General features: G+C 45.2%; 1 protein-coding gene across 3 annotated transcripts in view; it reads left to right on the top strand.

The window, feature by feature from the left end:
- Positions 1-15,837, top strand: part of LOC109281734 (uncharacterized) — a 124,541-nt gene extending 108,704 nt beyond the window's left edge. For all 3 annotated transcript variants that reach the window (XR_009460627.1, XR_009460626.1, XM_019481761.2), the window contains 2 exons: positions 8,018-9,991; positions 14,981-15,837. Coding sequence is in view for 1 of the 3 variants with exons in the window: in XM_019481761.2 (XP_019337306.2) it covers positions 8,018-8,521 (504 nt within the window). In the remaining 2 variants the exon portion in view is untranslated. The remainder of the gene's footprint in view (positions 1-8,017; positions 9,992-14,980) is intronic.
- Positions 15,838-27,185: the final 11,348 nt, after the last annotated feature.

Genomic DNA, 27,185 nt, shown 5'->3' on the forward strand with positions numbered 1-27,185 from the left:
GAACTTGGTGCCCAAGAAGCTATTTCCATGGGGCGGGGAAGAACAGAAAAGGAGGAATGCATGAACTGCATTTTTTCCTTCTTGAACCTTCATTACAGATCTGCAGTATGTTAAACGTGGAGACACAAAAGCTGTCAGCATTGCAAGAGAAGCCCATAGCCAAAAATGATGCAAAACACCTTAACCATCCAATTGTTCACACAACATGCAAGGTCCACCTAGAAATGTCAAGGCACTCCTAGTAGGAGTAGTATTAGGATCAGATTTCCTGAGACATCATTTCTTCTTTGCAAGAAACCATGATTGAAGAATTATTTTAGTAGTCCAGATTCTGGACTTAGTTATTTGTGTACAGTGCCATTAGGACTGCACATATCAATGAGGGCAGAGTTTGCCGCTGAGAAATCCACACAGAGTTTGGTTGATTCTTTCTGAATTCAGCTAGGTTGGAAGTATAAGTTTAGATATCAAACACAAACAAGGACTTGCCCATTTAACCCCAGCTGCTGAATAGCATTCTGAGACCCAAGGAAAGGAAGTGTAGAGGCAGACGGGTAGGCTCTGATTTCAGTTGCACCAGTGAAAATCCAGAATTACTCAGATGAAGCCAGTAGAATGACTGAGATCGAAATTTGGCCTACTGCCTGGGTGTATTGTCCATTCTGAAATGTACATGAACAAGATAGTGATGGATTGGAGGCAGCGTACTAAAGCTTGCCTTTAAAATGAAATTCCCTTAGCACATATTAGAGAGTTGTCGAACAACTTGATCTGGGTTATTTGGAATCCTTTTAAATAAACATCTAAATTCTAATGAGCTTATCTGCTAAAAGAACAAATGTGGAAATTAGGACATGAGCTATTTGCATAGTTGCCAGGAAATAATTGTTGGTGATAATCCAAGCTGCAGAATAGTTTCCATTGTTTCCAGCAAACTAGTTTTCATAAAATAGCATGGACTTCCTGCATGTGAATAACTCGCACACATCAGCGGTGCCTATAATGATATATGGCAGAACGATTACAGAATTGGAGCAAGAGAAAAACAACACAATCTAGATAAAGGGGGGAAAATGAAACATAATCTGCACTAGATCTTTATGTTTAAAGGTCTCTGCAGTGTATATAATTCAAGTTATCATTAAATAAGTGCAAATATATGTTGTTGAAACACACTGGGTTTTCACTTCAGTTCATCTACATATATATATAAATATGTGTGTGTGTGTGTGCGTGTGTGCGCGCACAGAAATATATATATAAATTAATTAATGCCTTCACCATGCAATGATCAGGGACTGCATTAGAGTGTGTGATTATGAATCATTTGAATTTAGTTTAATAGACCTGGCTTTTAGTGGGCAGTAGCTGGTGTTATTAGACACTAGTTTTGAAATTCATCCTTACCCTGACTCTATGTGAGTCAGTTTTCTAAATGAGAAAACCATCCACTCAGCTACAGATCATTTAAACTGTTCTGTGTGTGAGTTGGAAAAATAATGCTGCATAAGAATAATGGCAAAGTAGCAAAAGCCACTGGCCATTTTAGGGCAGCCAGCAGGGATAACATTTGCAGATCATAAAGGTAACTTCCTCATTGTCAGAAAGGATCCTTTTCAGTTGGAAGGTCCCTAGGGACATAAGCATTAAGGAGATTTTTAAAACCCAGATCAGCATTTTGTATTATTAAAGTAGCTCTGCTCCAGAGGTAGCTAATAGGGCTCTATGAAATTTTGCTGGCAGTTTTGTTTCGATGCTGTTTCAACTTGTTTCAAGCTCAAAACAGCGAAATTGAAATGAAACAGAGAGCTTTGAAACAGCCTCAAAACAAAACAAGGCAAGTTGAAACGTTTCAAGATTTTCGAAACGTTTCGAGTTTCGAAGCTCAAGTTGGGCTTGCCTGCAGGGAAGCAGAAACTAAAGTAAGGAGAAAGAGGGGGAAGGGGGGGGGAGGGAAGGGTGGAAAGGACTGCTTTCATTATGGACTTTGTAGCTGGGCAGCAACTGTGATCCTTTCCTGAGGTCCCTTCCAATCCCAGTGCTCTGGGGGAGGGATGGAAAAACTGCATAGAAGGCAGCATTGTTTGAACTGCCCTGATTTCTGCCTTGGTGTAAGTTGAGTGAGGGCGCATCTTAACACACACACAGTGTCACCCACCCATGTCACGAGATTTGCTTGTCTGCAGCTTGAGGTGTAATTTCCCCAAAACTCCTGCACCTATCTCCTTGAAACTTGGCAGGCTTTGCAGTCTCTGCAGGGGCTGGCAGGCCTGCAGTTTGGACCCTGCTGTGGCTTAATACATATACGTGACATGAGTTTTGCTTTCAAGACTTTGAGGTGCTGTTTCCTTGAAACCCCTGCATGTATCTCCTTGAAGGATGGCAGGCATCATACCCTCGGAAGGGGCTACCATTTATGCAAACTTCATACAAATCAAGCCAAAAATGACAAAGTTATAGGCTGTTTTGAGCTTCCCCATTATAGCCTATGGGCGAAACGTTGAACCAGCAAAATTGTTTCAATGAAATGAAATGGAACAGCGGTTTCAAATCGAAACGAAATTTGAAATGAAACACTGTTCTGTCAAAATGTCAAAATGCAAGACAAAACAAAATAGTGCCATTTTGCATAGCCCTAGTAGCTATCTGAGACAAAACTATTTTAGACATACATCAAGGAGTTGGATGCCAGTTACACCAGCATACACCCAGTCTAAGCATATCAGTCAAACAGTTTACCTGGAGCCCCTAACTCCCATCTACTGTCAATGGGGAATGCCTTGCAATCTGAATCTGGTACCAACCATGGGCTGTGACTGTAAATACTGCAGGGCTTTGACTTTCATTCTAACGGCTGGTTATGCTCTTAATCCCAAGCACCTTAGTCAAGTAAAACTCTCCATAGGTCATCTGCTTGAGTGACAGCCAAATAAGATATTCAGGATTTGCCTCACTGCTTAGTTTGTCCTATCAGTCGGTCTGTGTCACACAGAAGTTAGGAACAAAGCATAGAGCTATCGGGCATAGAATGTAGCCCTAAATCATCCAAACTGAAGATAAGTATTTGATATAAGTAAGAAACAAGCTCCTGTGTATGGCACTATTTTCTGAACATAATACATACCAACTCTATTTAACAGCAGTTGTGGATGTTGACTATTTTGAAAGCTATAAAGATTGTACTGCTATAAAGAAAACCTATTTGGTTTAACACAATAGGGATTCATATCCTGAAAGCCCAGATATAGTAATCCGAAAGAACTGTATCCAAAAACACATTGTCATTAAGGTGCTGCATTCTGTTTTGCATTAGGCACTACCCCATTCAGAATGATGATTATGTTGCTACTGGGATATTTTTGCTTGCTACCCCGTAGGAGTTGGAATTGTGAGTAAATAGAAACCAATTTGACTTGGGTGAATGGGAAAATGTTTTCCTGATATGCATGCGTGTGTGTATATTTGCAGGGATTTTTTTCCTACTGATCAACAACCCTCTGATTTTTCTGTTAGGTGTCTTTCCTTTCTCCTCAACCCTTTAAGGTCACCTTTTCAAAAGGAATAAGTACTTAAATAATGAAATGTATGTGGCATAAATACAATGTAAGGAAAGGTTGTCAGCAGCATGGACAGGAAGAATATTTTCTCCAAAGGAAGTTCTTATTTATTGCAGCAGATCCCTGCCCAAAATTGTGTGTCCCAATCCATCTATCAATGGTCCTTGTGGCAGAATGCCACCTGTGTCTCTCCCCAAAAACTCTGCTCTGTGACACTTTGGTTAACATGGACCCTGCAGAAGACAGACATCCCATCTCTTTAGGTAACCTGAGCTGGATACATTCCTGAGGGAGGGGGAACCTGCTCCCTATGCCTATGTGACTGGCATCACATACCTGGGTGGGGGCTTACGCTCCCTATTGCTCTAAGCAATGCCAGTCTACCCAGCAACCAGTGATGCATTTCAAATTGGTTGGCTGGCAGCCAACAGGTGCTGGCCTCCATTGGACCAGGTAAATGAGGTCATAAGGTCTATATAAATTAAGGACTGCCCAGGAGGAGGGGCAAGTAGCCATGTTGAAAACTCAGAGAGAGAAGAGCTGGACCATCTGAAACTTGCTCTCTCTCTTGAAACGCATGATCAATGATCTGCCTGCCTCCAGAGGGAATCTCCACCTGCCTCTGGATGATGCTTGTGAGTAAGCTACCTGAGATCTAACTAGATATAAAGCTTGCAGTAACTCAGATGGTGATCAAAGATTACCCAGCCACCCTGTTTGCTCTATGAGATTTCTCTGATATTGTTGTACCCTGTACCCTATTCCAAACTTACTCTTTGTAGCCAGTAAAGTTCTCCTTTCTACCTAGCATTGGAGACTTATTTGGGAGTGCGTCTAGATTATGTCTTGAGGTCTGCTTGGTTCGGCTGTCTAAGGGACACCGCTATTTGTGCTTCAGACTGAGGGAAGCACCTCAAGTTCTTGAAGTGGGTCGAGTATCCTCAAGGGCTACTAAGCCTGTGTTTCCCAGGGGGCACAGAGCCAGGATCACTCCAGACCCTGGGTGGTGGTGATGTTACCCCCAGGCTAGTGGGTGTGTTCCAGGAAGGGGGGTGGTCAGACATGAGGCTTCCCCAGGGAGCTTGGAAGGTGGTCAGGCACAGTGAGGTGGGTGGCTCAGCGGAGGAGCACCCCCGACTGGCCTGCCACAGTCCTTACATGGACCCATCATCACACTCTCCATGAACGTCTGGGTATTGTTGTGTGGAGCCTTCCCTGTGAGGTAAGGAAGTATTACATTCCCTATTCCTCAAATGAAAACAAATAGGATATGTTCAAGTGTGATGTTTCTACCAGTGAAATCTTAATTTCACCAGTAGAAAGCTTAAGTGTATAAGGATTCTAACAGTTTTTAATGGACCATAAATGGCAGGTCTGGTAGAAACTTTCATTTCATCTGACAAGGCAGAAGTTGTCTCCAGCGATGTTTCCTCTAAGCTGCATAGTGTGCACAGCTCCCGCACACGCAATGCAGCTTAGAGGGAACGCTGGTTTCCAGTAGAGTTTCTACTAGAGAAGCAAGCCCTTATACACTTCAGTAGAGACTACCATGCAGCCCTCTGCTATCTCATTGCTCTCCCTCCCATCCATGCATTGGCGACACATAGGGGGTGCACACGGGTGCATATGCACCCCCTGAGCTTGGCAGTGCATCCCCTGCCAAAAGTGACACCAAGATTGCTGGTGGCGCCTGTGGGCGGTCGGTGTTTGCCGCTTGCCACCCCCACACTGCCGACACTGCTGGTGGTGTCTGCGGGTGGTCACTGATTGCTGCTGGCTGCTGCCACCAATGGTATCTGTGGGTGGTCACTGACTGCCAGTCAGCTGTCGCCACCCATCCACCTTTGCCGCAGACAGTGCCATGGCTGCCTGCAGGAGCTCACTGCTGCCATGCTCCTGCTGCTGACAGCATGGCTGCCACCACCTGCAGGAGCTTGCCATGCCCCCCCCCGCCAGCCTCTGGGGACATGCGGCGTTCATGCATCCATGGAAACAATCTGTGACCAGGACAGACTCCACTGCTCCCGAACACAAAGCCAACCCCTTCCCCTGCTGACCCCAAGGCTAGGAAAACTCAGTCCCTGTCTACAGCCCCAGGGCCATGCATCTGTTACCCTCCTTGACCCTGAACAGATGGGGGAAAGTGATTTACCAGTACCAAGCCCTTGGCCCATCTCCACCATTCCCAAAGCTCCTAGAATCTACACCATTCTCCAAGCCCGCTGACTCAACCCACCAGGGAGGTGGAGCTTGCAGACCCCACTCCTCCCCTTTCCCAAGCTTCCTGACCCTTTCATGCAGCCCCTGGACTCTACACAAGTTCCTGAGACCCCTGACCAGTTCACAGACAAGGCCCCCACAGCACCCAACCACCTATGCTGGAACCAGGTCCTTTGGCTGGTGCCAGAGGGGTACAGATCCATTGAAGGCAACTGGAGGGGAAATAGATAGACTTGAAAAGATTGTAGACACACTCTGGGGTTGCGGTGTGAACGCCTGACATCTGGGAGGGAGTGAGAGGGTGTTGTGGGGAGGGCAAGCATGGTCCCCTGGGACCAGACTGCCCTGACCTGTGCCCTCAGATGCTGTTGGCTGTCTCCAGCAGACAAAGAAGCCTAAAAAGCATGCTGGGATACATTCACTGGAGTCCCCTGTCTGGGTGCCATCAGCAGTACAGGAAGGTGCCATCTGCAGAGCACCAAGCGGGACCCTGTAGTGCTTGTATAGTATTGATAGAATCATAGAAAATTAGGGTTGGAGAGGAACTCTGGAGGTCGTCTAGTCCAACCCTTTGCTCAAATCAGTATCATCCTTGACTAGATCATCCCAGCCAAAGCTTTGTCTAGCCAGGTTTTGAAAATCTCCAAGGATGGAGCTTCCATCACCTCTGTGGGTAACCTGTTCCAGTGTTTTACTACCCTTCTAGTGAGAAAATTATTCCTAATATCTAACCTATGCTGATGAAGATATTGAACAAAACCAACCTCTGGGGATGCATGACAAGGTGTGGTTGGCTTTCCTGACCGCATCCCGACACTGCCAGCCCATGTTCATTTTGACATCAGTGATGACTCCAAGATCCTTTTCTGCCTCTGCACTGACGAGAAAGGAGTTCCCCAACCTGTAGGTCTGTTGCTGGTTCTTCCCCCCCCAGGTACAGCACCTTGCACTTATCAGTGTTGAAACCCATCCTGTTCTCATCCGCCCACCCCTGTAACCCACATCTTAGTGTCGTCAGCAAATTTGAACAGGGTGCTTTTTACAGTTCTCTCAGTCTTTCCTCATGAGTCATGTCCCCTTGGCCCCTCATCATTTTTGTCACCCCCTCAGGTAGTTGAAGGCTGCTATTAAGTCCTCTCTGAGTCTTCTCTTCTCTACACTAAACAAACCTAGTTCTCTCAGTCTTTCCTCATGAGTCATGTCCCTCAGCCCCCTCATCATTTTTGTCACCCTCTGCTGGACTCTCTCCAATTTTTCCACATCCTTTCTGTAGTGGGGGGTCCAAAACTGAACACAATACTCCAGATGTGGTCTCACCAGTGCTGAATAGAGAGGAAGAATCACTTCCCTTGACCTACTGGCAACACACCTATTAATGCAGCCCAGTATGCCATTAGCTTTCTTGACAACAAGGGTACACTGTTGGCTCATATTTAGCTTATTGTCCACTGTAACCCCTAAGTCCTTTTCTGCAGAGCTACTATTCTACAAGGAGGTTTCCAGCCACTCAAACTAAACTGCTAAACTTACACCAGTTTATGTGAGTGTGCACCGCTAGACATACACACATGGCAGTTGGGTGCAGTAGGAGGGAGAGGAGCCTGGCTGGGCACACATGCGGGCTCTCAGCGCACGTGTGCCCCCTGCAATGTACCTGAGGCAGCGGAGGCTGAAAAGCAACAGTGGGGGCGGCAGCAGCAGCTGACCCTCTGAAGGTAAGTGGGGCAGGAGCCAGCGCAGCTGCAGAGGATCCGGAGGGGAAGTCCCCGGATCCCTCTTTGCTGAGCCAGGCAGGGGAGCTGTGCTCCCGAGCCGCACACAAACAGAGCACGCAAACAGGAGCGCTCTGTAAGGGCGCGCCTGCGTTTGTGTGAGGCGGGCGCACAAAGAGTAAGTGACAAGAAGGAGCACCTAGCAAGAGCGATGATGACTCGAAGCTCAGCAGCTAAGGTAAGAGCAGATAAAGTAAGAGCATGGGAAGCAGCTGCAGCTCAGATGGCGCTGCCCACCTGTGGTTCCTCTGAGGTGTCCACTCAGACGGAGCCCTGCTCCCCTGTCTGCAGGGGTGGCCTGGTGGTGACCCTGCCATTGGGGGAAGGGGGGGGGCCCTCGCCTGTCCCTCGTGTGCCCACCTTCGGGCCTTGGAGGAGCAAATGAGGGAACTTCAGGACGCAGTGAGCAGGCTAAGGGGGATCGGGGATGATGAGGCTGTGATTGATGGGTATTTCCATTCCTTACAGCTCCAGATGCCCACAGGTGAAACTCCATGCAAGGAGTCTGCAGCAGTGGAGTGGAGGACAGTCACCTCTGGATCCAGGCGGTGGGGCCCGGCTGGGGCATCACTGCCCAGGCAGAAGAAGAAACACCGAGTGATTGTGGTGGGCGCCTCGATCCTGAGAGGCACAGAGAGGCTGATCTGTCGACCAGATCCTATGGTGAGAGAAGTCTCCTGCATGCCTGGAGCTAAGACCAGGGACATCACTGAGGTGATTCCTGCTCTCATTAAGCCCTCTGACTACTACCCCATGGTCCTCGTCCATGTGGGAACCAACGATACGGCTAGGACCAGCCCTGACCGCATCATGAAAGACTTCCATGAACTGGAAGACAGCCTCAAGAAGACTGGAGCACAGGTTGTATTTTCTTCCATCCTTCCGGTTGACAGCAGCTGGAGACACCAGGGTGCCCGCGTCAAGGAAGTCAACCGGTGCCTCCAGAGTTGGTGTCTTCAAGACAGTTTTTGATTCTACCACCATGACCAGCACTTCCAGGGAGGAGGCTTGCTGGGAGATGATGATCTTCATCTCTCTCCCAGAAATAAGTATCTGTTTGCCCGCAGGTTGGCTGATCTCCTCCAAAAAGCTTTAAACTAGGCTCGATGGGGGTCGGGGAACTGGTGGTCGAAGAGAGCCCAGGGTTGATAAATCACAAACAAGATGCCAGATCGCACCAGGTAAGTATTAAGGGGTTGGTAAGCCATAAACAAGGCACCAGACCACACCAGGTAAGTAATAAGGGAACACATGCCATCAAGGCACAGGGGCACCAAGAGTCCCCTTTGGGGGACTAAAATGTCTTTATACAAATGCCAGGAATATAGGGAACAAGCAGGAGGAGCTCACACCCTTGCTTGCTAGCACCCAGTATGACCTAGTCGGACTAACCAAGACATGGTGGGATTCTACACATGATTTGGCAGTAGGCATTGAGGGGTATAGGTTGTATAGGCATGACAAAGTGGGGAGAAAAGGTGGGGGGTAGCACTCTATGTTAAGGAGCAGTATACATCTTCCACCATTAAGGTGGGGGTGGAGGAGGGGAACACCGAGGCATTGTGGGTCAGGATCCAGGGGGGCCCAGGGGAAAAGGACTTGGTTGTGGGGGTCTACTACAGGCCTCCTCATCAGGATCAAGAGCTAGATGATGTATTCTCTGGGCAGCTAGCAAACGCCACACAGGCGAGGGAGGCGGTAGTCATGGGAGATCTAAACTACCCAGATATCTGCTGGCAGGAGCAGACAGCCAAAACAAGAGGCTCATGGAGGTTCTTACACTGTGTGCAGGACCTCCACCTAACCCAGGTGGTGTCTAGTCCCACCAGGGGTAGCACCTTGCTTAACCTGGTCTTAGCAACAGGGGATGATCTCGGGGGGGAACATGCAAGTTCATGGTAGCCTGGGAAATAGTGACCATCACTTGATCGAGTTCACTCTTCAATGAAGGGTGGGTAAAGTAACTAGTGGGGCTAAGGTGTTGGACTTCAGAAGGGCCAACTTTAGCAAGCTTAGAAGGCTAGTTAGTGAGGAGATGCAACTCAAGAACATAGAGCATATGGGGGTCCAGGAGGGTTGGAGGTATCTCAAGGGAGTGATCCTTGGTGCCCATTTTCAAGAAAGGGAGAAGGGATGAACCGGGTAACTTTAGACCAGTCTTACCTCTATTCCTGGGAAAATGCTACAGAAAATAATCAAAGAACACATTTGTGCAGACCCAGCAGGGGAAACGATGCTGAGGGGAAACCAGCATGGGTTTGTCACCAGTAGATCCTGCCTGATAAACCTTGTAGCTTTCTATGACCAGGTCACACACTGCCTGGATGCGGGAGTCGAGGCTGATGTCATCTTCCTGGACTTTAGGAAGGCCTTCGACACAGCTTCGCACCCTATCCTCATTGGGAAGCTAGCAGACTGCGGAGTGGACACCTACACAGTCAGGTGGGTGGCCAACTGGCTTAGGGACGGCACCCAGAGGGTGGTGGTTGATGGTTCCTTCTCGGCCTGGAGGGAGGTAGGCAGTGGGGTCCCACAGGGTTCGGTCCTCAGACCGATATTATTTAATATCTTCATCAGCGATTTGGATGAGGGCGTGGAGAGCACCCTCTCCAAGTTCGCTGATGATACCAAGTTATGGGGCAAAGTTAGTACACCGGAGGGCAGGGAGCAGATTCAGGCTGACCTGGATGGGTTGGATCAATGGGCAGAGAGAAATAGGATGCAATTTAATAAAAATAAATGTAAGGTACTCCACCTGGGAAGGAGGAACCCCCAGCACACCTATAGGTTGGGGAGTGTCCTTCTCAGCAGCTCGGAGGCAGAGAGGGATCTTGGAGTTATAATTGACTCCAAGATGAACATGAACCGGCAGTGTAACGAGGCCATCAACAAGGCCAATCGCACCTTGTCGTGCATTAGCAGGTGCATGACTAATAGAACAAAAGAGGTGATGCTGCCCCTCTATGTGGCACTGGTCAGGCCGCAGTTGGAGTACTGTGTCCAGTTTTGGATGCCGCACTTCAAGAGGGACGCAGGGAATCTCAAGAGGGTCCAGAGGAGGGCCACTCGCATGATTAGTGGCCTTCGTGATAGACTCTACGGGGGGAGGTTGAGAGAACTGAATCTCTTCAGCCTTCACAAGAGACGGCTAAGGGGAGATCTTGTGGCCGCCTATAAATTTATTAGGGGAGGTCAACGGGGAATAGGGGAAGCGCTGTTTACTAGGGCGCCCCAGGGAGTTACTAGGAATAATGGGTGTAAACTACTTGAAAGTGGATTTAGGTTAGATATTAAGAAGAAATTTTTCACAGTAAGGGTGGCCAGGATCTGGAATGGGCCTCCAAGAGAGGTGATGCTATCACTTAGCTTGGAGGTCTTCAAGAGGAGGCTAGATAGTCACCTGGCTGGGGTCATCTGACCTCGGTCCTCTTTCCGCCCGGGGCAGGGGGTCGGACACAATTATCCATTGTGGTCCCTTCCGACTCTACAATCTATGAATCTATGGAGAGAGAGATACAAAGGCCAAGATACTGAGAGGCTAAGTCTACAGTGGTTCCATGCTGCTGCCAGAAAATAAGTCCTAATGATATTTAGGCACTACAGTCTATTGAGGTATATCTGAGGATCAGGAGAAGGATGGCTTGTTTAAGGACATGTAAGGAACCTTTAGCAGAGCAAGGAATTAAACTGAGGTACCACAAGTTGTGAGCTAATGTCCAAACCAGTCAATCATCCTTCCTGTGAGTCTCACCTAAATGTAGGTTATTCTTTCAATTCCAATTCTAACAGTTTAACAGCTACATATACATAGTCAGGGCATGTGTGGCATATTCAGAGCGTGTGTAGGGAGCATGTAAAGAACATGCTTTACCTCTGGGCAAAGCCCATACTTGGACCAGACAGAAGTGTAGTCTCTGTATTTGAAAGGGAGACTAGAAGAACCAAGAATCTGGGCATTGCCTATCTTACAGAGGAATGTAATAGCAAACACAATGCCCTGCTGAGACACTTTTTATAGTAACACAGAAATTATCTCATATTTATATAACTCACTGTAAGTAGGGTTGAACCTCATTTAGACTCTTGGGTTTTGCTGTTGTCCTGAACTTCAGGAACTGGCAGACAGTTAAGTTCATGTTCTCCACAAAAAAGGCTCCTCACAAATTTGGATGGTCTTGGCATAGAGATTTTGGCCAGGTGTTGTTTTAGGAAAAAAATATGTATATGTGTGAGAGGAGGACACAGAGATGACATTACACTTATGGGGCCCTGGGCAGAACGGGAGATGTGAGTCATATCTTTGTCCCACATGCCCTTCGGATGACTTGTGCTGACTTAACTGAATACAGCGCCCATGGTCTGAGTCGTCTGTTACTTGTCCTTTCAATTAGCTCCGAGGACAGAGAGATGAAGAAAGTCTACACAAATTGAACAGCATTGCCATGTAGCCCCACCTTCCTCCCCCATTCTGAGAATCATAGCAAATTAGGGTTGGAAGGGACCTCAGGAGGTCATCTAGTCCATCCCCCTGCTCAAAGCAGGACCATCCACAGCTAGATCATCCCAGCCAAAGCTTTGTCTAGCTGCGTCTTGAAAACCTCCAAGGACAGAGATTCTACCACCTCTCTAGATAACCTCTTCCAGTGTTTTGTTTTACTACCCTCCTAGTGAGAAAATTCTTCCTAATATCTAACCTAAACTTCCCTTGCCGCTACTTGAAACCATTGCTCCTGTTTTGTCATCTGCTGCCACTGAGAACAGCCTAGCTCCATCCTCTTTCAAACCCCACCTCAGGTAGTTGAAAGCTGGTATTAAGTCTTGTCTCAGTCTCCTCTTCCCTGCACTAAATAATCCCAGTTCCCTCAGTCTTTCCTCATAAGTCATGTCCCCCAGCCCCCTCACCTATTTGTCACCTTCTGCTGGACTTTCTCCAAATTGTCCACATCCTTTCTGTAGTGGAGGGCCCAAAACTGAACGCAGGACTCCAGATGTGGCCTCACTACTGCTTATTGATGGGAACAATCACTTCCCTTGCCCTACAGGCAACACACCTACCAATGCAGCCCAGTATGCCACTAGCCTTCTTGGCAACAAGGGCACGCTGCTGGCTTGTACTCAGCTTACTGTCCACTGAAACTCCCCGGTCCATTTCTGCAGAGCTGCTGCCCAGCCAGTCAGCGTCCAGCCTGTACTGGTGCATGGGATTGCGTGTTGAACCTCATGAGATTCGTTTTTGCCCAATCTTCCAATTTGTCTAGGTCACTGAATCCTAGCCCTACCCTCCAGCTTACTTACTACTTCTCCCAGCTTGTTGTCATCTGCAGATTTGCTGAGGGTGCACTCTGTGGCATCTTCCAGGTTGCTGATGAAGATATTGAACAAAACCAACCTCAGTGGCACTCCACTTGATATTGGCTACTAACTAGACATCAAGCCATTGATTACTACTCTCTAAGCCGGAGGGTCCAGCCAGTTTTCTATCCACCTCACAGTCCATTCATCCAGCCCATACTTCCTTAGGTTGCCTGTGAGAATATTGTGGAAGACTGTATCAAAAGCCTTGCTAAAATCAAGGTACACCACATCCACCAGTCTCCCCACATCCACAGAACCAGTCACCTTGTCATACAAGGCAATCAGGTTTCTCAGACATGACTTGCCCCTGGTGAATCCATGCTGACTGTTTCTAATCACCTTTTTCTCCAAGTGCTTAAAAATGGATTCCTTGAGGATCTGCTCCTTGATTTTTCCAGGGACTGAGGTGAGGCTGACTGGTCTGTAGTTCCCTGGATCCTCCTGTTTCCCTTTCTTAAATATGGGCACTATATTTGCCCTTTTCCAATCATCCAGGACCTCTCCAGATTGCCGTGAGTTTTCAAAAATGATGGTCAATGACTGCAATCACATCAGCCAACTCCCTCAGCACCCTCGGGTGCATCCGATCCAGCCCCATGGACTTTTCTAAGTAGTCCCAAACCTGTTGTTTCACCACTGAGGACTGCTTACCTCCTCCCCAAACTGTGCTGCCAGATGCAGTATTCTGGGAGCTCACCTTGCCTGTGAAGACTGAGGCAAAAAAAAGCATTGAGCACTTAAGCCTTTTCTCCATCCTCTATCACAAGGTTGCCTCCCCCATTCATTAAGGGACCCACACTTTCCCTGACCCTTCTCTTGCTACTGACATACCTGTAGAAACCCTTCTTGTTACCCTTCACATCCATTGCTAGCTGCAACTCCAATTGCTTTTTAGCGTTCCTGACTTCATGCCTACATGTCCAAGCAATGCTTTTATAGTCTTCCCTAGTTATTTCTCCAAGTTTCAACTTCTTATAAGATTCTTTTCTGTGACTTAGTTTACTGAGGAGCTCCCTGCTAAGCCAAGCTGGTCTTCTGCCACACTTGCTAGTCTTCCTGCAAATCAGGATGGTTTGTTCCTGCACTCTCAGTAAAGCTTCTTTCAAGTATAACCAGCTATCCTGGACTCCTCTCCCCCTCAGATTGGATTTCTATGGGATCCTGCCCATAAGTTCCCTGAGCGAGTAGAAGTCTGCTTTTCTGAAGTCCAGGGTCCTTACTCTGCTGCTCTTTCCTTCCTTTTCTCAGGATCCTGAACTCAATCATTTCATGCTCTCTGCTGCCCAAGTTGCCATCCACTTTTATATTCCCCACCAATTCTTGCCTGTTTGTGAGCAGCAGGTCGAGAAGAGCATGGGCCCTAGTTGGCCACTCCAGCACTTGCACCTGGAAGTTGTCCCCAACACTCTCCAAAAATATCCTGGATTGCCTGTGCACTGGTGTATTGCCTTCCCAGCAGATGTCAGGGTGCTTGAGGCCCCCCATGATAACCAAGGCTTGATTGGGAAACTTCCACTAGCTGCTTGCAGAAAGCCTCGTTCACCACTTCCTCCTGGTCTGGTGGTCTATAGCAGACACCCAACACAACATCACCCTTGTGATGTTGACCCAGAGACTCTCAACAGGCCTATCTCCAGCTTCATACTAGAGCTCTGAACAATCATATGGCTTTTTTTCATAAAGTGCAACTCCTTCTTTTCTCCCCTGCCTGCCCTTCCTGAACAGTTTGTACCCATCCATGACAGTGCTTCAGTCATGTGAGCTCCCACCAAGTCTGTTATTCCAATAACTTCATAGCTTTGTGACCGTGCAAGGACTTCTAGTTCTTCCTGCTTGTATCTCAGACTCCGTGCATTTGTGTACAGGCACCTGAAGTAACTAGTTGATTGCCCTGATTTCTCAAGAAGTATGAGAACACCTCCCCTGCTCCCCCTCCTGCTTGCTCTTTCTGCAGGTCTTCCACTTCCCCACTTACCTCTGGGCTTTGGTCTCCATCCCCTGGTGAACCTAGTTTAAAGACCTCCTCGTTAGGTTAGAAAGCCTGTTTGTGAAGACACTCTTCTCTCTCTTCATCAGGTGGATCCCATCTCTTCCCAGAAATCCTTCTTATTGTAAGAACATCCCATTGTTAAAGAAGCCAAATCCCTGCTGGTGACACCACTTGGGCAGTCAAGTGTTGATCTTCAGGATGCACCTGCTCCTGCCTGGGCCCTTTCCCTTGACTGGAAGGATTGATGATGTTAGGGTGACAATATTTGGATCTTAGAGAGCACTGGATTTGCAGCTGAACACAAAGGCTTTACCTGTGGCCTAGCAAAGCTGCTGACTACAAGGCAGAATGATGGTTAAGCCAGCCATTTGCTTATGTTAAGTAACCATTTTAACTGTGTCAACCATTTTCTGAGGGAAAAGCAGCAAGTGAATCTGTGTAAGTCTGTGCACTGTGAACCAACTACAGCAAGGAACGAGATAAGATAAAGGGGCCCAAAAAAGGGTGGAAGATGGTACAACCTAAGACGGAAAAACAGACTGGAATGTGGAAAACAACACATAATTGGTAACAGAATCCAAGATGAACATATGCAAAAAGGTGAATGGTGATTGGTGAAGAAGCCTCCAGAAGCTTCCAGGTTTTAGTCAAAGTCCACCCATTGACCGAAGAAAAGGAGTCAAGGTCTTAGACTTGCACTCAAAAGCAAGAAGACATGTAAGTGAATGAAATGCATAGGCAATTCCATGCTAATGAAGCAAACAGTAAACAGAGGCGGAGCTTGAGATGGGAGGAGAAATGGGTAGAATGAATGTTAATAAACATGAACTGAAGTGTATAAAAGTGGAAAAAACTATTGTTTGTGGCTGTTCCTTGTCTCTTATGGCGAGAGAGCTCACCCGAAGCTGTCTCCATTCTGAATAAAGCTGTTGCGAGCAATGTGTGCTTGTGTTTGCTCCTTGCTCTGCTCTGGCTAATGAGTAACAGGATCCACAGGTAACCGGACCATCGTCTACCTAGTCGCTGGGTGCCGCATGGAGTCGGGGTCTAACAGATGAGAACACAACCTGAGCCCCAGACCCCCTCACTCTTGCATCCAGAGCCCTGTAGTCACTTTTGATCTGCTCAGGGTCTCTCCTGGCAGTATCATTGGTGCCCACATGGATGAGTAGCATGGGGTTGTAGTCAGAGGGCCAGATGAGCCTTGGTAGTCCCTCTGTGTTATCTCGGATCTGGGCTCTAGGCAAGCAGCAAACTTCCTGAGACAACAGGTTAAGTTGGCAGATGGATCTCTTCATCCCCCACAGAAAGGAGTCTCCAACCACCACCACCCATTGCTTCTTCTTGGCGGCAGTCATCTCAATCCTTCCCACTTGGTGAGACCTGGGCTGTCTTCCTCCACCATTGGAACGTGCTCCTCCCTCTCTGCTGCTAGGGCTGCACGTCTGTTCCCCAGACAAACCCCTACAGGGGCAGGTGAAGATCTCTGCTTGCTGCCAGAAGTCACACTCCTCCAGCTTGGAAAGGAATGGAGTAGGTAGAGTCAGGGATGCTCACTGAAAGAAGTATGGAGCAGTGGTGGGATCCCTCCTGTGCTCAGGAAAGAAAGATTACCTGCCTCCTTGCTGGATGGGCTGGCCTGTTGAAAATTTGTCATTTGATTCCCCCAGGTACCAATTTAATAGTGCACCTAGAGGCTAATTTCCTCCTTCTTGCTACTTAACCAGAAAGAGAGCAGATGGAGTTTTCAGGAAGTCTTCTTAATCCCCATCTTACTGGAGAAGAGTATTGTTCTTAGAAGGGTAAAGTGAAAGGTCTCAGCTACTCTCCTCTATCACGTCCCATTACCGTGGAGGATAAGAGCATCACCTTCTTAACAAAGCTGAGGGCTACTTGCCTTGAGTGTAGATTTCCCCTTGGTCACTCCAGGTGGTGGGCTGCCTCTCTGATGCTTTTACACTCATATAAATGCACTTTCTTTCCAGTGCTATAAAATCCTCCTCAGCAACTCTCTGACACGGGTACAAAAAGCCTGGTGAAAACATGCTTTTAAAAGTGATTTTGCCTCCCTTTGGTTCATCTCTGTGAATGGATGAACGAATGAGCAAAAACAAAATGATACGAGATGGGGATAATACGATGGTGGAAATAATAAAACAGGCAGGTAATGCACGCTACAGCAGTAATCTGGTAAGAAATCCAACCCACTTGTCACTGAGAAATGTATAGGTGTATCTACATGATATCTCACACAGTTCAGAACATCCTCGAGTGGCAATGCAAAGCCAGTGACCTATGTAACTCCTCCAAATAACTTCTAGAGGTGCCACTGATGAAGAAAATGGAAGGGAAGTGGATCGTGAATTATTGATACCACATACTGTAAGTGAACTTTTGACATGACCATCTCTCTACTGTCAGTCCCTGTATGCTGTATGCCCTCCTTTAGCATCCAGATTTCAATCTGCTCTCTGCCCTACATACATTGTTCTGTCCTATTAACAAGAGAACTCACTTAATAGATTTTTGAACAAGAACTGTATTTCTGTAATAATTTCTGTATTAATCCTTCTGGCAAACATTTGTTTAGCACATTTCACCTATTCATACTTGGAGAGGGGTTATAGTTTTAAGATTTGATTGCAACTCCAAGTGGAGATGCATTTATTTGTGAAGCTCAGTTTACAGCTCATATATGTAGATATGCCATATTGATGACATTTGGAAAGGTATGGCTTCCTTAGGACTATTTATTAGAGAAGGTACTATTCAGTGAGTCAACATGAGTGAGAATGTGAAAATTTGGCTAATAATAACGATGATATGTAGATGGATCATTGGTTTTTAAATTATCATCGCATATTATTGCTAATAGTAAATTGTTATAAAATATCATAGTCCTCTAAAATTTTCACCAAAGCTGTGAAAGTCATTGGTATTTTGGGTTCTCTGGCCAAGCTGAAACATGAAAAAAGAATTAGTTTAAGGCAAATGAAAATGGTTTTTAGTTTTGTTGAAAAGGACTGGAATTTGAGTAAATTTAGTCTTGAAAAGTTATTTCAAAATGAAAAAGTTAGATGTTCCATTTAAAATATTAACATTTATATGGTTTGACTTTTCTTAATTTTTCTGGTGTCTTTAGCTGAAACAATTTGTTAAATTTGGCATAAATGTGCAAATAAATTACATGGATGCCATGCTTTGCTTTTCAGTGAATAATTAAACCATTTGCCTGAAATAATTAACCCAGCTCTAGTTTTCACTAGATGCTAATAATGGACTCATTTGTACAGCTATAGAATCACCAAACCAGAACGTTTTAAAAGCAAATTCACTGCTCATGGGGCTGCTTCTCTGACTTGCCTCATGTGGGATGAGTCTCTCTAAAACCAATGATACATTCCCATAAGGAAAGGTTGAGGAGTCAAGTCTTTTAGGCAGGAGTAATATTTCCTACCTTGCAAGTACTCGTGACCATCAGAAGGATGGTATCTTCAGCAGCAAAATGACCTCTTAAACTAAGCTGGAGCATTGACTCAGTATTGATTTGGAGTGAAGTCAGCTTCTTGTTGAAACATGAACACCACTTCCTGTAGCACTGGGGTTTCTCTGCAGGGCTTCTGCCCGTGCTCTGCTTTAAGAGTTAGGATGACAGTGTATGGTGGTATGGCTTCAGGCAATGAATGTCCTTTTTTAAAATCAGGAGGTAAAGGGTTTAGTACTATTTCTTGGATTTTTCTTATTCCCTCTAAGCCAGAGGGGATAGCCTAGAGGTCTACACACAGGCAGGAAAGATCCAGACTGGAGACACAGGTTCAAAGACTCAGCAACAAGGTGGGAAGAGTTGGATGACTCAAGGGATAGTCATCATTAATCCCCAGGAAATTACACAAGGTAAGGTCATTGTTACTACTGTCATATGAGTGAAGTTATTTTAGATGTCACTCAGTTTCACTTGGTACTGAATACACTCATCGCTCAGGTTTCAGGAACACTTGCTCAACATCCAGCCCTCTTAAAATTCACAAGCTGAACTTTAGCCTTGGTATCAGCTGGCACAAGTCGAAAGGAGTTACACGTGCTTGGAGCCAGCGAATGATTTTGGCCCATTGTAGTCAGCGTCCTACTAAACCAGGTAATGATTGGGATTGTGCAATGGTAACCAGCCGCTGTATGATACGGAAGGGGGAAAGCTCAGAAACAAACTTGTCTGTGCAGAAAGACGAATCCACCGGCATTGCAGAAATCCTGGAATGGAGAAAGAATTTTCTCTGACGAGGCAGCCAAGTGAGAGAGTCTGCAGCAGGAAACACAGGTGTGCTAAATAGTGAAAGCACACAAAACCCAGGTTAAAGTGCTTTTGTGCCTAATGCATCAGAGAAATTAGTCAAGAAGAACTCAACTGTGAAAATGCAGTTCCTGTATTTGTGCCAAGGTTATTGAGACCTGCTGAGCCAATGCTAGTTGTATAGTCTTATGCAGCTTGGGTGAACATCTCATGTGAGCAATTTTTTTTTCAAGTTTGAAATCAGGGGCTCTGGCATATGAGCTCTTGTATAGTTCGATAAAGTATTTCCTATGGAAAGAAGAAAGTAGTAATGTTATTATACAAAGCTCGGGTGAGGCTTCATCTGAACTACTGGATACAGTTCTGATGGCCTTAGGGTTGTTGGGGCCCTGGGCAAGAGAGTCATTTGGGGCCCCTTAGAGGTATATACTCAGGTAAATATTAATCCACCACAGTTGTATCATGGATCTTTTTAATATTCTGTGGGGGAATTAGATAAATATTTGAGTGTTAAAATGCAAATAGAGCCACTTCCTTGCAAAACTTCACCCCCCAAAAAAATTTGGGCCCCCTAAAGTGTGGGGCCCCGGGCGGTCGCCCAGTTTGCCCTCCCCTAAGGCTGCTACTGTGATCACCCAAGTTCAAGAAACAAGACTCAAACTGGAAGCGGTGCAGGGACACACATGTCCAGTATGGTCAGGACATGGAGGCTTTCTCACCTGAGAGGAGATTAAAAGGGCTTGGCTTGTCTTGCAAAATGAAGACTGAGGGGAAATATGGTTGTTGTCTCTCCAGAGATCCTAGATGTAAATGCAAAGTAGAAAGAAGAATAATTGAAACTAAAGGGCTATGCTGGCACAAGAACAAATGGGTATAAACCAGTCATGAATACGTTTAGGATGGGAATTAAGAGATTTCTAGCAAAACAGCTTGCTTTGTAGGCAGCCTTCCACTATGAGGAGTGGAGGTAAAAAGCCCTAGCTAGTTGGAGGATAGAGTTTGATCAGTTTATGAACAAAATTATGTGATACAACTGCCTACAAGAGCAAGAGAAAGGGCTTGATGACTGGGAAGTCCCTTTAATCCTACATTCCCAACTGGTATTTTTGTAGTGGATGGTCCGGTTCTTCCTTTTAATCATTTCCCTATAGTGGTAAGGACAGGCATTCAACATGCTCTTCATACCCCAACTCCAACCTGAACTGTTCTCCCAAGATGTGCAGCAGATAATTGAAAGCAGGCTGTGTATTTTTGTGTGTAGCCACTTTTTCATTCAAATTACTTTTAAACTTGGCCAGATTGGAGGCGTAAATAAAGGCAGAATACAGCCTGAAGTGTTGTAATAGAAAGTACCTAATGGGCTTCTGTGGGATGTGAATTAATCTGTTTCATGAGGAGAAAGATGTTTGATAACTCAGTGAATATGCTGTCAGGGATGCATTTCACCCCTCCAAGAATTTACTATTCTAGGTACTGTACTCAGTCAAAATCCCCCATTGAATTTTACCCTCTAATGTCTATATAATAACAGTAATATATATTCTTAGCACATAAGCAATACATAGGAAGCATTCAAAAAGACTGTCTTCCATCGAAAATTCAAGATCTTATGGGATACACATTAGTTCCCACAATAAAAGAACACAAATCAAAACAGTGACTGAACAGCAGATGAGTGAATGATTATGCTGGGCTTCTAATGAAACCATACTATAAAAGGCATCAGAAAGATTGATTAGTGTTCGGTTAGCTGACAACACTACCAAATACGTTCATAGTTGTGATGAATCTACACAGAAATATTTCTTTGTGAGCATGTGTGTGCGCATGTGTATCCGTGCTTGTGTTGTTATAAGTTATTTGTTGCAGGCTTTTTTATAGTATCATAAAGAGACTGATTTGCAGCTCTTCAGACTTTGCACTCCACTGTGAATACTCTTGCAAAGGACGGCTCCCAAAATGACTCATTTTCCATACATCTGACAGTCATTTCAATTAACACATTGATCAGAGTATTTACAATATGCAGAGCTAAATAAACATATTTAGTTGGAAGCAAGATGAAGCAAGCCACTCCGTTGGGTTAAAGAAAAAAAGAGTTTAAATTGAATCCTAGCCAGGAGTTACTGATGCTCAGAGTATAGAAGGATTAAAGATCAGGATTGAATATTTTTATGGGGAACGAGAGTTACAATAGAGAGGAATGAAAACAAAGCCAGTGGCCAGATATTCAGCTGGTGTGAATGTATTAAGTGTCACTGCCTTTCATTGGGCCACACCAGTTCATAGCAATTGTGGATCCAGCTGTAAGAGTTTGGAAGGATGATAAACACTCAGGATTTAGGGCCTAAGTCCCTCTGCCTCTGTAAGAGACTAGATATTGGGCTACAGGGATCTGTGGTGTGACCAAGTATGGCATGTATGTTTTTACCTTTCATTATAGGGAGTTGGGAGGAAATTTGAACTGAAGCAAATTGTTCAATAACCACCAACTGCTGGGTTTTTGCATCTAGTTTCTTTGCACATGTCTCTGAAACAGAGACTGCGCAAGCCATTTGTTGGAAGGTACTCAGCTAGAAGGTATAGTCCAGCTTAGCAGTATCATGCCTCTTTGTCCCAAAATGTACATATCTAAGTGACTATGATGTATATAGTTATAAGTGACAAGACTATTATAGGAAATGTTTTTATGTCACTAATATAATAAAACCATTTTTGAGCTCCTGGAAATCAATCTGTAACCTTCAACCAATTTTTAAATCAGTTTCTGTCCCTACTGAAGTCAGTGGCAAAATTCCTACCAACTTCAATGGAGGCATGTTACAGCTCTTGGACGCAAGGCAAAGCTTGATACGTTGTCAAATAAGCAACACAGTAGGCATATCTACATGTGCGCTTTAATGTGCATTCGCCTATTTTAATGCGCATTAAAGCATCACTAAGAAAAGCCCATGCTCTTTAGTTAATGTGTATTAAAATAGGATAGTTGAGCATACATCTGGGGTTCTGGAAATCCAGCACATCAGAGAAGACTCAATTAAATTGAGTCTGCTGGAGCATGTAAATCGACATGCTCTGGCAGCCTCACACGTCACATGTATAAGCGGTGCAGTGTGCTTCCACGTTGAGAAAATGGCGGCGATGCACTTTGAACTAAAACATGTTCTATGTACCATGTTCTAGCAAACTCCAGCATCACGTGTATTAGCATCCCCACCCTGAAACATGGTGGTGGGGTGCTATGAACTACAGCTTGTTCAATGAGCTTTAGTTCGAAGCACCCTGCCATCATTTTTCAGGGTGGGAATACTGATACAACTAACGCTCCAGGCGCTTTTAATTAGCATGGGTCTTGGAGGCTCACTAATTAAAGCTCCCCCTGCCTCCTGGAGCACATCTATACATGCTCCATGCTGTTTAGTTAATGCTCACTAAGGCAGGCTAATGCACATTTTCCTAGTACCTCACAATGGAGAGTGCCTGTAGACATGCTTCCCCGATGCACTGTAATTTTTACAGTGTGTCAGAGCAGACTTGATTAATTGACTCTGCTGGAGCATACCAATTATCATGCTCTAGGCAACCTCTGCATCTCGTGTATCAGCATCCCTGTGCTTCAAAATGGCAGTGGGGGCACTTTAAAGCTTGTTTGATGAGCTTTAACTAAAGCACCCCTGCCATCATTTTGAAGCATAGGGATGCTGATACACAAGATTCTGCAGGCGCTTTATTAAAACAGCTCTCAGAGCTGCTCTAATTAAAGCACCCCTGCCCCCCCCCCCCCCCCGATCCCCACCTCATCCCACCCCTGGAGCATATGTGAAAACTCCTGGAGATAACTAGATTTAATGCACATGAATGCACGTGTAAACACACCCAGTACAATGCAAATTGAAATCAAATTCACCGTTGATTTTATGGTAGAAGTAGCCAAGTGCTCTCTGAACCAGTCTGAGGATTTCCAAATCGAGGAAGGGATTTGTGTTAGGTTGTTTTTTTTGTGGGTTTTTTTTTTCATTATTATTAAATGTATTTAGTATGGTACATTAATCCCTTATAATTAAGACATCATTCTATGGAGTGGGACATCTCTGACATATTATTATCCTCATTCTTAAAGAGAGGAAAGCTATTTGCCTACTTCATGCAGCTGTGTGAATCAGTTAATGTCAGAGCACATTAACATCCTATATTAGATATACTGGTGTGCTTATGTCACTGGAAAAAGGGAAACAGTTTTGGTGAACAATTGGAAAGGTAAACTAGACACAGTGTCGCTAGCCGTTAAGCAGGCAGTCTTTTCAGCAAAGGCATTTAGATGCTGTGGTTATGAGGGGTATACAAACATCCAGATGGACAGATGGCACTTAAAGGGAGCCTCAGTGAAACTGGACACACTTTTCCATCTCTTTTTCAGATCTCAAGATATGCAAAAGGATGATAAATAATTATACAAAGGAAGCTAATCTGCACTGAGAAGACTGCAGTGAATAAATGATGCACAAATGTCCAGAGAAGTATTTCTCTGCTGGTAAATTTTGACCACCAAAGGAACCACGCTGGCACTTAGGCAGGTATCAGAAATGTTATTACGATTCTAAAGCAAAGAAACATTTTCAGAATGACTTCAGGATAGCAGAGACCCTCAAAGAGTGTGAGATCAATACTGTAGTTGCATTAGATGGGTTTATCATTGTTACTATCAGTACTTACCTTTACTGTTATTCATACAAGGGGGTTATGAGAAGAGGTATAACAACCAAGGCCTGTGCCCTGAGTGCCAGTGGTGGCAGAGGCAGTGGCAGGGGCTGGTCTCACAGTGACAGTGGCTGCTTCCTCTAAGTGGTATCCTGGTTGCCCACGATCACTTCTTTACTGTTAGGGAGTTACTTTGCATAAAGGGGACACCTATCTAAGAAAGATAAGAAACACTCTACTGTTGCAAACCCAGAGCAATGATGTGAAGAAACGAATCCTTGGGAGCCCCTTGTTAACATCCCAACACAAAATTCAAGGGAAAGTTGGGCTCAGCTCACATCTGGCTACCAATAAACCAGCATTGTCAAAGGTGATGCTGATCCCATGTGACCAAAAACATTTGTAAGAGCTTGTGGCAAATATCAGCAGTTCAAAATCCTTATGCTTTTAAACTGTGAACTCTGACATGATCATTGCAATAAGTAATCAGTAGTGGACCTGATTCTCCTTTCACACTAATGCAAATTGGGAGTAGGGTTTACGCACTGTTGTAAAATTAGTGTTAGGAGAGAATTAGGCCCAGTTTGTTCTTCAGGAAAAGTATACGAGCATTTTCTGCAAACTGGGCTGGGTATAAAAGTGTTTGCTCAATGACAAAAATTTGCTTACTAGGAAACATTTAGCAACCACCACCACCACGACAAACAACAATGACAACGTGCCACCAAAGAGACATGATTATGAACCATGTCCCCATTATGGTAGATGCTTTGAAAGTGCTGAACAAAAACGACAGTGCCTGCCCCAAAGACCTTGTAAGATAAAAAGCAGATGACTACAGACGGATGGGGGCGCATATAGAAACAGCGAGACAATATTTGTCAGCACGATAAGCAGTGTTCTCGACACATCAGCAGCCTTGCCAGTGTCTTTATCAGCAGAAAAAAAGGATTTTGAAGAGAGCTTTGGAGAAGCAGAATGAATCTGGCAGATGTTTACAGGGAGCTGCTTCTGAGTGCGATGAAAAAGTATGAAGCTGCCTATTCAAAAACTGAATTAGTGGACAATACAGGCTGGTATTACAGGCCAGTCAGAGATGTGAGTCGACCCCTCAGTACTGAATGCGGTTATAGAGATGTGGCCCTTCAGTTTGATGTGAAGGAGAAGAGGAGCTAGTAGAAGGATTAACAGAGAGGAGTGAATTCTCCAGAGAGACTAAGTGGGAGAATAGGTTGCATTTGTCACAGCCAGAGACATGAGGGGTTATGCCTGGATGAGGGACTTTTCAGTGTAGATTGATAGAAAAGGTCATATCTTGGATCTACTAGGCAAGAAAAAGCTGAAAAATTAGATAGCATGATTGTGAGGATGTAGTGTCCAAAGTGAAAAGACATCCAACTTGTAGCCTAAGATAGTAGTGCTAGCAAGACAGGAGATTAAGGGAAAAATCTCAGAAGGAGAAATAAAGAGCTCTGTTTTAACTATATTGAGCTTGAACTAATTGGGGGACATCTGTGAGCAGAAAGAAACAGGTCAAGATTGTAGTTTGGATCAAAGGAAACCTGTGAACTATCTAGAGACAGTAGTTACATTTGTGTTAATGAGATTATAAAGTGTAGATTAAAAAGATCGGGGAACCAAGGAAAGAACCTGGTAAAAACACCGCAAAAGGTTGCCCACTAACCCATTAGGATCCTGGCTTTTGCACATGCAGCCCAAGGTACACAGTTTGGGCAGTGTTATATCTTTGCCAGAGAGCTATATAAGAGTATTATTATGGAGAGTCACTCTTAGAAGCAGCAGTGGGATGGTCCCATGGTTAGGCTTCATGGGTGCACGTACGCAAGCACAGATGCTGGTCCGACGTGCTGTAATTACAGCGTGCCAGAGCAGACTTGATTAATCGAGTCGGCTGGAGCGTGGTGATGACCGCTCTCCAGCAGCCCCCATGTCTCGTGTATCAGCGTTTCCGTGTTGCAGAATGGTGGCGGGGGTGCTTGAACGGAAGCTCATTCAACAAGTTTCATTCAAGCGCTCCCACTGCAATTTTGAAGCATAGGGATGCTGATAGACGGCTTGTGGATAGACGGCTTTGAGAGCCGCTCTAATTAAAGTGCCACCCCCACGACACGTGTAAAAGTATCCCTAGTGTAGGCCTGAGGAAACCTGTTTAGTTCCTTCCTCTGTCAGAGACCCCTCTCACTCCCCCCATTTAACTTGGGGCAAGTCACCTAATATTCCAGTAGCTGAATATCTTTGAGGGTCTCAGTTTCCCCTCTGTAAAATGGGGATAACAGCACTTTCCTACCTTGTGGCTGCGTCGCTATAGCAAATACATTGACCGTGTGAGACACTAAAGAGCTATGGTGACAGGGCCAAATAAGGTCCTATGGGAGGAGAGGCAGAATTCCAGCTGTGCTCTGAGGAGTAGTGATTTCCAGTGGTTTATAACAGCTATTAAAGCTCTTTGAAGCAGTAATTTTGTTGTACTGAAGTATATGTACCAGGCTTTATTTGGGACCTATAGTTGCTACCTTAATATAAATAAATAATAGGGAAGCAATTCCTGCTAGTCAGGAAAGCTTTCAGTCACAAAAATGATTACCTTTTCAACCAACAGCACTGGGCAGAGGTTGAATATATTTTTTTTTAAAGAAATGATTTATTTCAGCATGATTTATTTGTTTCAAAACCATTTAATTATCCCTCCTTTTCAGAGCCAAAGCACATGTACTGTGCTGTAAATACATATTTATAATGGATAATTGGGGGAAAATTTCACTGATGGCAGCCAGAATTATTTAAAGGCTATGACAGCTTCTGTTGTTTCTGCCATCAAATAACTTTAATTCAGGAGGACTGCAGCATGCAAATGAGCTCAAGTTAAATATAGGTGTCCACGTCTCACAAGTTAGCTTCACAGCAGGCACAGATTGGTACCCTCAGAACAGAGGCCAAGAGAGCACCCAGGCCACGTATGCTAAACGGTTTTCTCCCCCATTAGAGGTGGTCTTTTTAAGTCAGGGTTAAGACATATTCATGGGAAATGGGGGAGAGGGTGGGGAGCTTACGTTGTGCCTGCCCTTGCTCTCTCTCTTCAACTGGATGTCATTCCCCAGAGTTGTCAAGCCAGTACTTTCACTGGAATTCATTTTACAAGTATTTTAAAATGCTAGAGAGAGAAATAGTAAGCTGCTCACCTGAAGAAGCTGTCACCAACCTACCAGCCAACAGTCGGTTCTTCCATACCTGTCTTGAAATCAGTGGGCCTCCTTTCCTGCTCTAGTAGAGCATCCTTATGCTAC

This window comes from Alligator mississippiensis, chromosome 3, assembly GCF_030867095.1.
Source record: "Alligator mississippiensis isolate rAllMis1 chromosome 3, rAllMis1, whole genome shotgun sequence".
NCBI lineage: Eukaryota > Metazoa > Chordata > Crocodylia > Alligatoridae > Alligator > Alligator mississippiensis.